The sequence below is a fragment of the Diorhabda sublineata genome, chromosome 3 (assembly GCF_026230105.1).
Source record: "Diorhabda sublineata isolate icDioSubl1.1 chromosome 3, icDioSubl1.1, whole genome shotgun sequence".
NCBI lineage: Eukaryota > Metazoa > Arthropoda > Insecta > Coleoptera > Chrysomelidae > Diorhabda > Diorhabda sublineata.
The window spans coordinates 33897196-33913100 of record NC_079476.1 but is presented as its reverse complement, the minus strand read 5'-3'; the positions used below and the strand labels follow the sequence as shown (position 1 = coordinate 33913100).

Below are 15905 nucleotides of genomic sequence, written 5' to 3'. Positions count from 1 at the left end.
ACCTTGTGCAATGTAAGAGAAATTCAAGAATGAATATCTGTTGCAGTCACAGCATTCGGATAGTAGTAAAAGTTCTGGAAAATTATTTATTTCGGGCTAAATCAGAATACTAATACATTATTTTCAAATTTTAAAATCAATCACCTTGTATTTTATGTGAGTAGCAAGAAGTACTACCAACATACTTCTTTTTTATGAAGCTGTAGTTAAAATTATTAGTTCTTGACATACTTAATCGTTCAACAATTAATTGTGAGTTGACTGTGTACTGATGCCAATATTATTTATGCTGAATGAGTACATCTTGATGACGATTACTTAAAGCCGTTTGCCGTTGCCGTGGGTGACGTTTGCCGTTGCCGTGGGTAACGTTTGCCGTTTTACATTCCTAGCAAATTCTAAACTTGAGGTTGCTGTTGTTAATCCAAAAATTTTGTTATTCCTTTTGACATGTGTACTGCTTTTTGTTTTAGTGATATTTTTGTGTTTTTGTTTGTAATCCGGTATTTATAAACGATATTATAGAAAATGACGAAGAGGACACAAGCAAAGCCAAAAGACCACCATAAACGAACAAACAGAAAGAGAAATAACCTCAACATCACGCTCTAACGTCATACGTTGAAATCACATGACAAACGCAAGCTGATGTGATTGGCCCTTTTCTATTTCTACGAAAACTGCAGCGAACGACCAACGGGAAAAGATAAAAGACCGATTCATAAACTTGACTTTCCGTTGGCCGATCGCGGGTAACGTTTGCCGTTTGACGTTTGTAGTTAATTCTACACCTTATTCATAAACTTGACGTTGTTGCCGTTAACCTAAAAATTTTGTTATTCTTTTTGACGCGTGTAGTGCTTTTTGATTTTGTGATATTTTTGTGTTTCAGTTTGAAATCCGATATTCATGGATGATATAATAGGAAATAACAAAGAGTATTTTTATTGGGAGTCAAATCACATGACAAACGCAAACGAATGTAACTGGCTTTTTCTATTGCTACGAATCGCCGAAGGGGAAAGATAAAATTCGCTTGTTGAAATTCACCATCGGCAAATAGCGACGTCAAACAGCAACTATGAATGGTCTTATGCATTTCAATGTGTTTCATTTTGTAACAGCAAACGGCAACGGCAACGGAAAACGGAAAGTCAAGTTTATGAATCGGCCTTTAATGTTGCTATTACCAGTTTTCGTACACTCCTCTATATTTGTTGTTGGATTTTTGATACACCCTTACTATCTTCGAATTTATCTTTTTTTCACACAAAATTCACATTAATTAGTAAAACGTAATCACAAAAATTTTTTTTTACTTTTTCCTACATAATATAAAAACAACATTTATTAATTACAGTTTGAGGCCATAACCAACTTCTCTTGAGTAATTTTTCATTTCTGGAGAGCTTCAAAATGCCCGTAATAAAAAGCAGTTTATTTAATACAGTGTATTTGTACAACACTATCATTAAACGGTCATTTGTGATTTTCGCAAAACGACATTAGCGGTTTGTCATAAGAATGTGTCTGATAAAATAGAATGCACCGCGATATGAGGGTAATAAAAAGATATTATCCACGATTTATATAACACAATAACAATTCATTTCAACTTCTGTAATAAACTGTGGAAGGACTCTTAATTACCAGCACTACTACGACGGTCGGAGGCGGATATTGTCAACGCCGTATGCCATTGTGACGCTCAATGTTTATGTGTATAAGGGCAAGATATTATCAAACTTGCATTTTACGTTGTTTTTTTATAGAGCTTGTTATTTTGTCATTTCATTACATCGTTTTTGAAACATTAAAATAGAGTAAATGTTCTAAAAATAATTAGATGAGTCTCAACGATTATTACTATACACGACTTCCGTAGAAAATAGGAAAAGATCAAAAATTTAATGTTTATAATATTGATTAATAAATAGTTGCGAATTTGTTCAGTAAATTCCTAGTATAAAGGGGGTGCTTCATTGAGAGGTCAAACAACAACTTGTTATTAACTAATTATGAAGTTGATTGGAAGTAATTTTAATTTATTATAGTTATTTATCATCTATTCTATTTTATTGTTCTTCTTATTTACTTAAGACAGTTTTCAATCACACGAATCTGGTGTGTTTTACTTACATAAATAATTTCTACACTAACTATTCATTAACACTTGACATCTAATTTATTAGATACACTGTTTAATCCATAATTGTATTTACTTGATACTGTACCGATGTATTCGCGATGCTTTTAAATTGTCTACTAACTCCCATGGCTGCTAGAGCCTTATTTTATATATTATTATCACATTTTAGAATCCTCGAGTCCTGAAAATCTCTAGTTTGCCGTGAACAAATAGTATAAACAGGTTACAAAAAATTATAACGTGAAAACTTTTTGCCTCGACAACATATTGGAACAGCACTGGCTTCACAGTCTATAACAGTGGACGAGTTTGTAGCATGATTCTCTTCCTTAATTATTCTATGTCTCTATTTGTTGGTATAATTGTTAGCTTTTTTGGTTTTGTTATTGTTTGTTGTTAGTTTCCTTTTAGAATAACTTATTTAGCTTAAAAACAAAAATAATAAAAAACAAAAGATCCTCTTGTGTTAAATTTGATTTTTACGAGGAAAGAACGTCTGACGAGATTTTTGGATAAGTTATTGTACAAAAAATATTTAGTCATACTAGTCACTCTTCAACCCTACACACTCAGTCCAGACAAAAATAATATTTCAGAAGTTACGGAAAATGCGCGTTTGTATCCGCAATCACCTCTTAATTTGTTGCTTACCCCGAAGCCATTTCTCTTAGTTTGGGAATATATAGCGATTAGGGGGAGTCAGATCGGGAGAATATGGCGGAAGGGACCATAAATTGTAACGGAGTTCGGCTAATTTTTCTGCAACATTTGCGGATTAATGGGCACGAGTAAAATGAAACGTGACGCATGATGAAATAAAACTTTTATTTTCAATAAAAAGGGTCGTTGTTTATCAAGTTCACCAAACGTGTCAGAAAATTATCACAATTTCACCCAATTATCATTTTTTCTCAGTAATAATTAGAATTTCTCAATAATAATTAGAATTTTGGTTATGATTTTATTGGCCGATAAAACGGTCTTTTGTTTCCTAGTAAACCTATTCCTCGATTGTATTTTTTCTTCTAGGGTATAATAGTAAAGCTTCATTTACTCTGGCATATCGGAAAAACTCACTTGGATAAAGGTTGAACATGTCTAAACAATTGTTTGATGCGAACGAGTTTGTGATCAGCATTAAGGAATCGCGTCACCCAGCTTTCAGTAATCTTTCACGCAAAATACTGAATATCTTTTCAATAAAATATTTAATTCATTGGCTATCGAACTTTAATTCGATAATATTTACGTACAACGGCACGGGATCTATAAATTATCATCTTCTCCCATTTCTCTCACGAGTTTTTTCCTTATGACCATAAATCTTCCATATAAATCTCTTTAATTTTCATTAATCATCCATATATATGTTATATTATACGAAGATATAATGAAAAGTTTTTAACCTACTCTTTATCGTGTATTAGATTCCGTTCCGAAAATTTTTGAATCTTTGATGACCTTTTAGTATATTTTCTAAATGCTGAGATGTCTGCCCTATGTAGACTATATATAAACATAATACTACGAGTATTATGTATCTTATTATTGTGGTTGAAATTCTTGCGATTGGAGGAATGACACCAATTCTTCTTCTATAATAGTTGATTTCTTATTTCCTCTTTTATATATGGAATATATGTAAGACAAATTCCATTCCCATGGAATATTTTCTCCTCTTTCTATCTAGTTGAACATCACCTGAATGAAGTATAAGATTCTTTCCGTATTTTTTTTGCTTCGCTCACTGTAGCTGTCCGTAGGCTCTGTTGAATGTATCCTGGTTGATTTTCCTTCATTATGATCATTATTTGTATAATATTCTTAGCTTTATTGTTGCTTCGATAATGTACTTTTTATTCACATGATGCAGTTGATCTACTAGCTAATTTTGTCGTTTATATCTACATAATCTTTCCCAGTATTCGCTTCTTTCTAGCCCCTTAATGCACATTTTTTTAATCAATTTAGGTACAAAAAAGATCATTTATTATTTTAACTAATTTATGCAAAAATATTTTTTTTATTAATATTTTAATTGTGTATGGTAAATTTTGAAACAAGGTACTACCCAGATTTCCATCACACTCACTGCACCAATATCTTGTTTCTTTTCTGATGTGTTTGCCCGTGCTATCTTTTCTTGAACAACATACTGCAAAATTTCAATAAAATACAGCCTTTTTTTTTAAGTTGGAGGAATAAAGTCAGGATAATGTTCCGTTAGTCGTAATGGTCCATATGTCTTTGTCGCCCTGCCTTCTTGACGTTTGTATTGAAGTGATATTTTTCTACCATTTCCTCTATCAGTTTTGTTCTGTATTCCAAATTGTCTATCGCTCCTTCATTCTTTTTTCACAAAATAAAAGAGTTGAAAATAGCAAAATCAAATAAATGCATAAATATTTGTTTAGTTAGTCATGTAAATGTTGATCTAATCTATCGACGCTTCCCATGGTGTTATTGTAGTCCACAAAAAATTTAGGTTTCTTCATGGGATTTCCTTTTTTAACTTTCTTCGCAGTTAGGATATTTTGGGAATTGTGAATTGTCGACAAAAGACAAATTTCTTTCTTGTTATGCCACTTCACTACCATGACTTTTTTTCTTTGGAATGCTATAGATAATCTTTTCTGTTGGACCGCAGAGTACCATATAAATCAGTATTTCTATATTAACCGTGACCCACACGGAGCTATAATATTTTGAGACATATAAAATTACAGTGACCGTGACGTTCACGGAGCTGCACAATTCTGCCGTATATGTCACGGAGGTTTGCATTAATTGGCTAGTATCACTCATTGCTTTACCTGCATTCTAAAGATAACGTACTCTCCTTGCGTTCTTATTGTTTTGTCACCACCCAGTCATCTCTGGAAAGCCTCTTTTATCTCTTCCATCATCGCTTCTAATTCTTCACTATATGTTTCTACATACCTCAATTTGTTTCAATATCAAGTGCTCCTTTTGCTGATTTATCATTGTTTGTTTCAAGTGTTAAAAGATTTCTGTCTTTTTTTTTATATTTTGTAGCCTGTTCTAATATAGTTTTTTGATTCTGAATTGTTGTAGAAGTTTCACTTTAAAACTCCCATTAACCTCTCTACCCATCTCCTCGATATTTGGTTTATTTTATTTTTCTTATCTAAACGATGATTACTTTCATATTCGCCTGCCTGTATACTCTTATATCCTTTGTTATGGTTTCACTTTGATCTGAAGTAGTTACAAATAAAATACAAATAATTCTACGGGATTCTAAGTGCTCTAAGGAGAATAATCACGTAACTTTTCTTCGGTTTCTTTAATTAGATTGTCGACAGGAAAAGTAATGTTCAATTTATACGATCCATATTTACCTAACAACGAGAGTAGTCTTTTTATTTAAGTATTGAAACTATCACAAAAGTAAATTAATATCTGATCTTGACGGACTCTAAGAATAATCTCCGTTACGAAAATGTTGTCAACCTCAGAAAAGTCACTCTACGGTCGAACAGCCTTCGTATCTAGTATTTATCATTCATTTATATAAATAAATTGGAGCTGGAGAATCAAAATGGAGACGTGCTAGGGGAGAGTAGTAACACTATACTGTCATGTATCAGCCGGCCATCGGTGCGTCGGTGTGCAACGAAGCGTCGGCGTCGCGTATTCTTTTCTGCGACGCTCTATACGAAACGCAAACTGTGCATAGCATCTACATTAAAATAATGACACGGCCAAGTAATAAAGTACAGGCATAAATCTTGTGGTCTTTTTGGGTTGTACTCGGAGCTCGGCTACTTATTTTTCAGGTTTTCCTGTACTTTTGCTTGGCATTAAATCAAGACTTTACTTTTCGCAATAGAACGAATTATATACAGTACAGTTCATTCTTTGTATGTTTTTTATTCATATTAAAATCACGAGGGTGCTTTCGATTGCTATTTTCTCAAATTTATCGATACACAGAGAATAAAGAAGTTTGGATACGCCATAGTATTGATTAGAGATAGTTGAAAATATTGAAAACAAAAAACTCATTATGTGTATGTCAAACAACAGATGGCTCCCTCATAGCTTATAGTAGCGCAATAAGGGCTGTGAAATTAGTCATTTAATAAGTACTATTGTACATATAAAATAAAATATAAAATTCTTTATTATTGTTAATGCTATGAGAAAACGTTCACCAACAAGAACGAATAAAGACGGAACAACTTTTTTAGACAAAAATAGCGCGGCACCACCAGCTGTATGTTTCTCCATAATTTTGATAAATTTGGGTTTCTCCATGTTATAGGCTAATATCGCAACCTGAGAAAGCATGGAGAAACAGAAATTCTGAGCCCTAAAATCTCCATACGTGCAACTTGAAGGGCTATATAACTGATCTGATGCAGGACCTTTAGAAGGTTTTAAAAATGAAATGTTTGATCGTTCTCTACCTACTACCGTAAGCAATACGAGAATGTCAATATCCTCTGTCATAATAATCACAGATTGAGATATACTAAGCGCAGAAGAGACGATGAGTGAATCTGCATCTGATACAGTTTGATCGGTACGAAAAAGCAGTTTTAAGAAGATCTATTGAGTTCGACTTTTTTTCCCAATAAATTTTTCTTGTGATATTGTTGGTACAGCCGTTTTATCAAACTTGATTTCTGTAGATTGATGTTTTTTGGTGCGACGCAGACGTTCCAGCGATATCAGGGTTTTCACAGTATCTATCTAATATCATCTATGCAAATAGTCCATACCATAAACGCGCCCCAGCACTTTTGGAGCACTCTATGAACCACAAGAATGAGTGGAAATCAAAAAATTGACATGTAAAATTAATCCTCAAAGAACGATCAAAAAGATTGTTCTCAGATAATTTTATTGAAAAATCAAAAAATAAAAATTTATTGAGCAAAAAAAGAAATTGTTGACAAAATTTTTGCACTTTTTTGCTCATAACTTTCTAAATTCGCGGTTCATAGCAAAAAGTGTCATAGATAAAATTGTAGGCAAAGCGTCTTTATGTCTACGAATTTTTTGTAGGGACAATAGTTCGCGAGATATCATCAAAAATGACTTTTCACCCCTTTATTTGAGATGGCGGCCGGGAGACAAGGGGTGGAACCCCACAAATTTGTGGTTAAGCTTTCCTTGACCCCCCTCAGACAAATGCAAAGTAATTGTAACATTTTAATAGACTATTATTCTTCTTAATTTTATTCAAAGTGTAAGCCAGTGTTTTCCAAACTTTTTGTGCTACTCTAGTTCTTCTAAAATTCTTTTGCCCCCTCATGTAACATATAAATAATGTCTAATATCCAAAAATTGAATTATCAATTAAGAAACTTGAATGGTTTTAAGGAACAACTACTAGGGAATTGTTAAAAAAAACATAGTAAATAAATTTTCAAAACATATAATGAAAAACTGAAATTCGAAATAGATGTTTTCTATAATAATTTAATATTTTGAATTTAGAGAGATACTTTCGCTTGACGTCCAGAGACTTTATGTTAGAATCAAATTTGGTTAACTTCAGTCCCAAGTCTTCCCGATTTAACTGATTCATCATTTTGTATTTCTGCGAGTTCTTCTTGATACTGCTTGATTTAATATATCAGACAAATCAACTAACATTGTCTGCATCATCCATGTAGGAAAATCATTTTGTTTAAATCAAAAAATCTTTTTATTTTAATGAATGATAGGTAGAAAAAATGAACAAATTTTTACTTAAGGATTAAATGAAGCTGGCTATTGTATCAGAACCAGTAAACAATGACATAACATATCTTACTTAATCTTACTTTGCCCCTTCAACTCCGTAAAAAATGATAACATTAATTTTGAAATAAACTCGAAATCTAAGACTAAATACACACTTCTCATAATCAGTTAGCGTGTGTCCCGTGACGTTTGAGACTGATCTTGGCGTACAGCGCCACTTGTTTGACTCAATTGCTTCCGAGTTGGGTGGTACCCCTGCGTGCTTATATTTTTGTTAGACGTCATCGAACTACAGATTCTAAACGAACCGCCTTAGCTTACTTTCTCTAAAAATTGAAGTTCTATGATTCAGACGTCATTTGAGATCAAATCTTCAGTTCTTATATATTCAGGTAAATTGGCGTTCACTTTTGTCGATTAACATACATTGAGGCCGATTGAGGCCGATTATAACGTCATGTTGATTGATCTTTCCCGATGTCCATTGACTGAGTCACATCAATTTTTATATATACATGTAAATCTGCGTCTTATTTTATCATATATTGTCGATTAACATGTATACAAGCCGATTGAGGTCGATTGTCACTTCTTCTGCATTCTTTTGTCAGTCTAGGGTATGTTCAAGATGCGTCTATACAGCCACATCTCAAATGCTTCAAGTTTTTTGATCATTGCAGCTTTCAAAGTCCACTCTAGCAGTACTGACAACATGAATCCTATTAATGTTTGCTGGTGTCTATTGACGTCGATTGAGATCGAATCACATCAATTCTCATATATTTAGATGAGTTTGCATCTACTTTTGTCAGATATTGTCAATTAACATGCATAGAAGCTGAATGAGGCTGATTATCTCTTCATGTTGATTGATGTTTTATGATTGAAATCGAGTCACATCAATTCTTATGTATTTGGATGATATTATAATTGAAAATACCATAAATCATCTTAGTCATTTTCTTAAAATAATTGAAAAAGTGTCGAATTACTTGAAATAAGTTCAAAATAATGTATGCGGTAATGAAAGTTGAAAAATTGGTTTCTTATACCTCCTGTAAAATTTGGAAGAAGAGAGTTAGGTGGTTTTACAATTAGGCCGATGATATATCGTGAATCCATGTACAACGGTTTTGTTCATAAGATCATTTAAAATTCACGTAATCAACTTCTTTAAGTATGAAATATATATTATTTATTATATATTCCTGGACAAATAGGTGGTAGTTAATAAGTAATGAAACGGCTAGTTCAGCGTCATCTTGACGCGTAGCTGTGTATAAATAATAGCGGTGTAGATAGACGACATTATTGAATTGCGCATTAATCAAAGGGCTAACAGAATTTCCTCTAATAGAATCTTCGTTAGAGTATTAGCCATTAATCATGTACATTATGTTGTTCACCCCTTCGATCGTTTCCGTATCACTAAGGCAAATTAAGTGAAATTCTAAATCGGTTGTTAGTTATTTTAACACTTTGACTGCTATCGTGTATTTCGACATCGACCATTAGAACCAAAACTTTTATTTTGTATACAATTACTGTATGTATGCTAGTATAAGCACCTATATTAGTCCCAGTCACATTAATTGTTTTTTAATGTGACTGGGACTAAAGAGGTTGAAAATCCCTCTTAATACGTTATTAAAACACGCAAGTGTCGTTTTTTTTCCATAAAATATATTATTTACTTTGTTGAGATATAAGCATTGAAAAATTTTATAAAGTGATAGACTAACTAAGGTCGTTGCACGACGCGTTAAGGGCTCAATATTTTACAATTCAAAAAAATGTACAATCACTTGCCAATTGAAATCAAATCGATATCATATTTTCCCGCATTCTAGTGCAGTAGAAAGCAAGTGCTTTCTACTCTTTAAACGACTTCTAATAATAATATTTAATTCCGGACACACACATTTTGCTATGGACTAATTATTACCTATTACTATTACCTATAATTTTGTTACTAATTGTGGTTTTATTCTGTATATTGAAATTTTATTTTATTTGTGTTATCTTTATTCATTTTTTTCAAACTTAGTTTTTTAGCTTTTATAAGTTTTTATCTACAAACTGTAACCATTTTTTGACAATTTCTCTTCTTCTCCATCTAAAATTTTGATATCTCTGAACAAGAATATTTCACGCAATCTAAAGGAATATGAACATGTAAACCAATCTGACGTTACATTTACTTTGCCAAAGTCGAACGATTAGAAAAAAGAAAATATTTGACATTACAAGAAGAATTCAAATTCAATTACTAATTCAGCAAAAACTATGTGTTATAATAAAAACAGAGAAAGTTTTTGATAAAGTAATAAAAGAGGGCATAGAAGCATTTGAAGGTGACGGAGATCGGGACAAGCAGATCACATAATTAACACTGACCAGATCCGCTTCGATCTGGAAGAAACGATGGGAAATCGGTTAAATCCAGTCGAACTGAAAACGATGCCGATTGCAATCCTTACTCACAGCATTTAAAATAAATTATCAAAGAAAATCCACAAATAACACGTTTAATTTTAGTTTTATCAAAGACTGGACTAACCTCGCATTGAATACCTGACTTGCATATTACAAGAATTCGAATATAAGGAGATACGATCATATTTGCATAACAACCGAAGAGCCGTTGCAGTTAGGGTTATGAACACAATTTCAGATTGTTATTTTGACAGCAGAATCCAATTTCAATAGAGAGATATTTCCAAGAAACTATGGAATGTATTTGTATTTCGTAGGCGATGATGTGAATTTTGATTAAATTGTATTAATGTAATCATTTCTGACTATTTAGAATTTGTCCAGTAATTTGAAAAAAAATGTGAGTGTAGAATAAATATGTGATTCATTTCGGATGTATTGATATCTAGTTAGCCTACACTAGTTCCTTTCATAAACAAAATATTGCGTTATAATAGCAACGAACAACCAGAGTTACGCAAAAAATAAAAAGACAAAATATGTCCGCCGAAATTGTGAATATCGAAAAATTGGAGTATCGAGCCATCATCAAGTACCTGTATTTAAAAGGGTTAAAAGGTAAGCAGATTTACGAAAATATGCTTAATACCCTTGGTAACCAATGTCCTTCGTATGTGACCGTGGAAAATTGAACTGCAACCTTCAAAAGAGGTAAATTTTCCATCGGGAACGCCAGTTTCTGTGTCAGTCCCCGAAAATATCGATGCAGTTCATGACATGATTTTATCAGACCGTCGAATTGGGCTAAAACGGATATCTGAAGCACTGAATATTTCATAAGAACGCGTTCATCATATAGTTCACGAGAAAAATTGTTGCAAAATGGATCCTCAAATGTTTGAATATTAACAAAAAGCGTGCAAGAGTAGAAGCATCGCGTTCGATCTGCGCTCGGTTTGAAAACGATATAGACCGAATTGTTACTATGGATGAGACTTGGGTACAGTTCTACGATCCAGTAACAAAGCAACAATCAATGGAATGGCGACACTCTGGCTTTCCAAGACCTAAGAAGTTTCTTGTCCAAAAATCTGCTGGAAAAGTTCTTACTTGATTTTTTGGATAAGGATACAACAATAACTGAAGATTACTATTCGTCATTACTACGGGAAAAAATTAAAGAGAAAAGACGCGGAAAGCTATCCAAAGGTGTTTTGTTCTTGCAGGATAACGCCCCAGCACACATATCTCATGCTGCCATACAAAAAATTCGTAAATGAGAGTTTGAATTACTAGAACACCCCCCTTATTCACCAGATTTCGCTCGGTCTGACTATCATCTCTTTTCTCAACTGAAAAAAGTTTAAAAGGTCGTATATTTTCTTCCAACGAAGAGGTAATAAAAGCTGTGGAGGTCTGGTTTGCAGAGCAAGGAAGAAACATTTTTTTTAATGATCTAGAGACGTTGCAGGTTCGCTGTAATAAATGTATCCAATTAACAGGAGAATATGTTGAGTAATAAAATATTTTGACATGGAAATTTTGTTTGGTTCTATAGTTGGCTAAGAATTTTTCAACATATCCTCGTATCTCAATATTATTTTTGCCGATTTTGTCAACTTTCATTGCAAAATATGTAACAGCAACTAAATTAGAAGTTTCATTTCAATTTTCATCAAAGATCACTGAAATTTTCGATATTTGAGTCTCGTTATATATGTCCGACAACTACGAATTACTAATTTTACTTCAATTCTGGATATTTGACATAATCCTGTTTTGAAATATTCAATAAAACTAATTATGTAGGTACCTTAGTTCCACTAATTGCAAAAACTGAGTATTTTCATATTCTTATTATCAAGAGTAAGAAAATGCTTGGAGAATATACAATGTACACATCACGAATGAAGTGAAGCAAGTTTCAGCCACATCGAGCTTTTCATTTTAAGTGGCCTCGGGACAAAAGAAGATTGCATCATTGTGATGCTAGATTAAATTGTTTTTGTCTTGGTTAAAAAAAAATATTGTAGCGTATTGAGGCAATTATTATAACTTTGATGATGTTCTGTTTACGTAAAAACCACCTAGGGGATCTCATTTCTTTGCTCTTTCTCTCTTTATTTAAAGAATTCTTTTCCTTCGACGTTGTAACGTCGATTGCATCCACAAATGGTATACACAGGGGAGCGAGAATAGCAAAGGACAATGGAAAACGTACATTTTTATGCGGTGTTAAACTCGGAGGTTTTTGAAATAAAAGTATATCTACTGTCCCTTTCTGCGTCTGGCGCCTTGGGGTTTGTCTTGAATATTGTGAGGAATTTCAAGTTTTGTCACAAGTTGCTTTTTATCATATTCTTAAAAAGTTACTGCCGATGTTGTGACAAGATTTCAACCTGTTGTATTTCGGAGGAATTTAAAAAATAATAGAAATAAAAGTATTCATTTATATAGAGAGGTGAATAAATTATTCAAATATGGATACGAGGGATTTTTTTGTCCTGACTGTCACTAATCACATCACATTGTTAACCAGAACCTTCACCAAAAAATTATGTGATATCTGTAGTTAAATGATATATTTATTCAATAAAATAAATAGAAATCATACTTTCGTACAATTACTTTTAACGTGGATTATTATAACACTAGCTTACCCGGCCAACTTCATATATGTATAACAAAATAAAATGATTATCGATGTTGGAAGGTTTTCTGCGGTTTTCCTATAACCTGGTGAATCGGTTCACCAGCCAAATGGCCGGAGATAGGGAATAATGCAGCTGTATCCGTCCTCTCGACTAGTATTAGCTTCGTATCAAAATAATAAACAAAAAAATTTTACAATAGAAGAAACCAAAAAAAAAACAATGAACAAACAACAAAAAAACATAACAAAAACCCGTTTTTTTTAAGATGGAGCAAACATAGACTGGTCCTTGGTTTTTCTTTCTTTTTTGTCCTGGAATGGTACAACCACAAACAAAAACCACAATCCCAGAGGACTAACTCTTAAATCACTGCCAAAACCTTCCTCACCATGAAAAACTTCCTTATCCCACCCAACATACATATCTAATCTCTCTATTAGGAAGAAATGAGTTAAAGTAAACGAAATTTTCTTTTTTAAAGATATAACTACATATTTCTAAGTAAAACCAATGTGAAATTATAACTTTTAATATTGATTATTTCCCGCTTTTGTAACTGTGACATAAATATAAGTAATTTCTTTTTACCTTGTATAGCCGTTTTATATCTTCTGTCGTGTCAGTATATGTCCCGAATAAAGACATTTCAAAATACCAAGTCCGATCACATACGCGCTAGAAAAATCTACAACTTAAAAAATGTTTTAGTTAGATTACTGTGAACATTTTCCTTTCAGGATCTCGAAGGTGATACCCCGTTACACGACGCCATTTCGAAGAAACGTGACGACATGTTAACCCTTTTACTGGATCACAATGCCGACATAACGTTAACGAACAACAATGGATTCAATGCTTTACATCATGCTGCTCTTAGAGGAAATCCAAGGTAAGAATAACTTACAATTCATTATATTATTTTTGGTTGTTTCCCAAAATTAGATTTGTGATAGACTACAAATGTGTATAGTTATTTTTCTCAAAAATATCTATGTATTTTCCGAAAATGTAGATGATTGTGTTAGTTCTGAAAACAACAATAATCGATCAAAATATAACAGTAAATTAAATAAGCCATTACTCGCTAACGAAATACTATGCCTACCATTAGGAAGGAAAAACACAATATAACATAAATTTTTTAACTAGTAGGCTGCAACACGCCATTCGGTTTGTTACGTTTTTCTTACATATTAATTATTTCTTTGTTCACACTAGTCACTTCTGATTTATTAAACATTAAGTTTCACGATTAACATTCGATTTATTGAAGAAATGAATTTGTTATCGACCTCCCACTCCATTCGAGGAATTTGATAAAATCTCTGAATGTATTCGAGAACGTCCTCTACCTATCTACACTCCAGTGTTGAAATCAAAGTAAATTTTAGTGAAAAAAAAATATATGGTCGCTTGGAGTTATTTTTTGCCATCCCTGTCGTCCCCAGCAAGAATTACTACCTCAGGTTCTGTACCTGAGGTCTGGTTCAGAAGTACTCACATCAATAACAGAAAGCTTAGAGAATGTGGTAAAGAAGAATTAGAGGATTTTCTTTATTTTGTACTTATTATATTTTTAATACTTTTCTTATTATTACGAGACGAATTTTTATGAATATAACATATTAGAGCTATAACAATTGTCTTATTTGTTCTCTCTGTGTGATTTGCTTCAGAATGATATGTGTGTATGTATTAGGGTGACATTGGGAATCCTCAGTATTTACAGTTGATCTATTAATCCTCCTTTCAAAAACTTCAGAATGTGGGATAGCTGTAACTGCCAAAAATCTTTGTTTTCTAATTCCAGTTGTAGTGCTTTTGATTTCTTCAGTATCTCACACTTCGAGAGAAGGTTTCATCCTCTGCGCAATAGAATCTGCTAAAGCCAACGTCTTCAGGTGTCCATTGTGGCGACAGTGTCCCGATTCCTGTTACTATTCGGTCTGAATTGATACATTCAACAGATTTTCTCTGCTTATAGGGTTCCCAGGAATGTCTTCACCTGTAAATTGTGCTAGTAGCTGGTTCTACAACTATCCTTCTCCTTTTCCAGTACTTTGTCTATTGTTCTGTAGCTGATAACCTACGAATGGTATGTCTGCTCTTACTTTTTAGCGAATCCATTCAACTGTATCCTTCGTATTTAGCTTGTCCAGTCAATCCCAAACTAGTTTGTATTTCATGACATTGGAGCTTAGAGCTGTCGGATGATTATCTTCTGTTTGCGATAATTTCTTTCTGGACTGGGCTGGACACGTTACCGTTATGAAAATTTTTGGCGTAGATGCTTCGTCGTACTTGTATTTGGGACATGTCCAAATACAAGTACGAGGAGTCCCCGGAATTTCCAGCTTGTAGTGAAGTAGATAAGCTTTGGAACATACTTACATGAGCTGGAAGGCAATGGTCGAGGCAATGCTAGTTCTGAAGGCAAGTGACACTCAAACGCCAAGTTATGTAACAGCAAGTTCCCCACAATGATGCAGAGAAACGTAGGAGATTAGGTTGTGTCTAGTCTTTCTCTCCCGATGCAGAGGATCGTGAATTTCGAGGTAGAGTCAGTTTATAGAATGATAGGTTGATGTCGAAAGACAATGACGATGGAAGGGCTCCAACTTGTCATCCTGAACCTCTAATCAACCAGCGTAGATGGGGGACAGGCCCACAGGAGGCGTAAGTGTAGTGGATTTTAGTGCATTGAGCTGCACACATTTGCCAGCACTGGTTGATAGTGTAGGCTGGTAGAGCTTTCTCCTCTACTTCGGAAAAACAGGTAGTTTGGAAATTACGAAAACTTATTGAAAAAGAGGGAAGCTTAATATTTCAATTGACTTTTATTAAATGATCACTAATTACTGCTGAACCAGTAGTATTATGCAAAGTGTTTTTATTATAAAAAAAGTTATAGTTGGCAAATGATTTCGCAATATTGTATATGGCACTAG

The 15905-nt window shown here is 33.3% G+C and overlaps 1 protein-coding gene across 1 annotated transcript in view; it reads left to right on the top strand.

The window, feature by feature from the left end:
* LOC130441359 (E3 ubiquitin-protein ligase MIB1) overlaps positions 1 to 15905 on the top strand; it is a 785400-nt gene that overhangs the window by 107965 nt on the left and 661530 nt on the right. The window contains exon 8 of the mRNA XM_056774999.1: positions 13695 to 13846. Within this exon, the coding sequence (XP_056630977.1) occupies positions 13695 to 13846 (152 nt within the window). The remainder of the gene's footprint in view (positions 1 to 13694; positions 13847 to 15905) is intronic.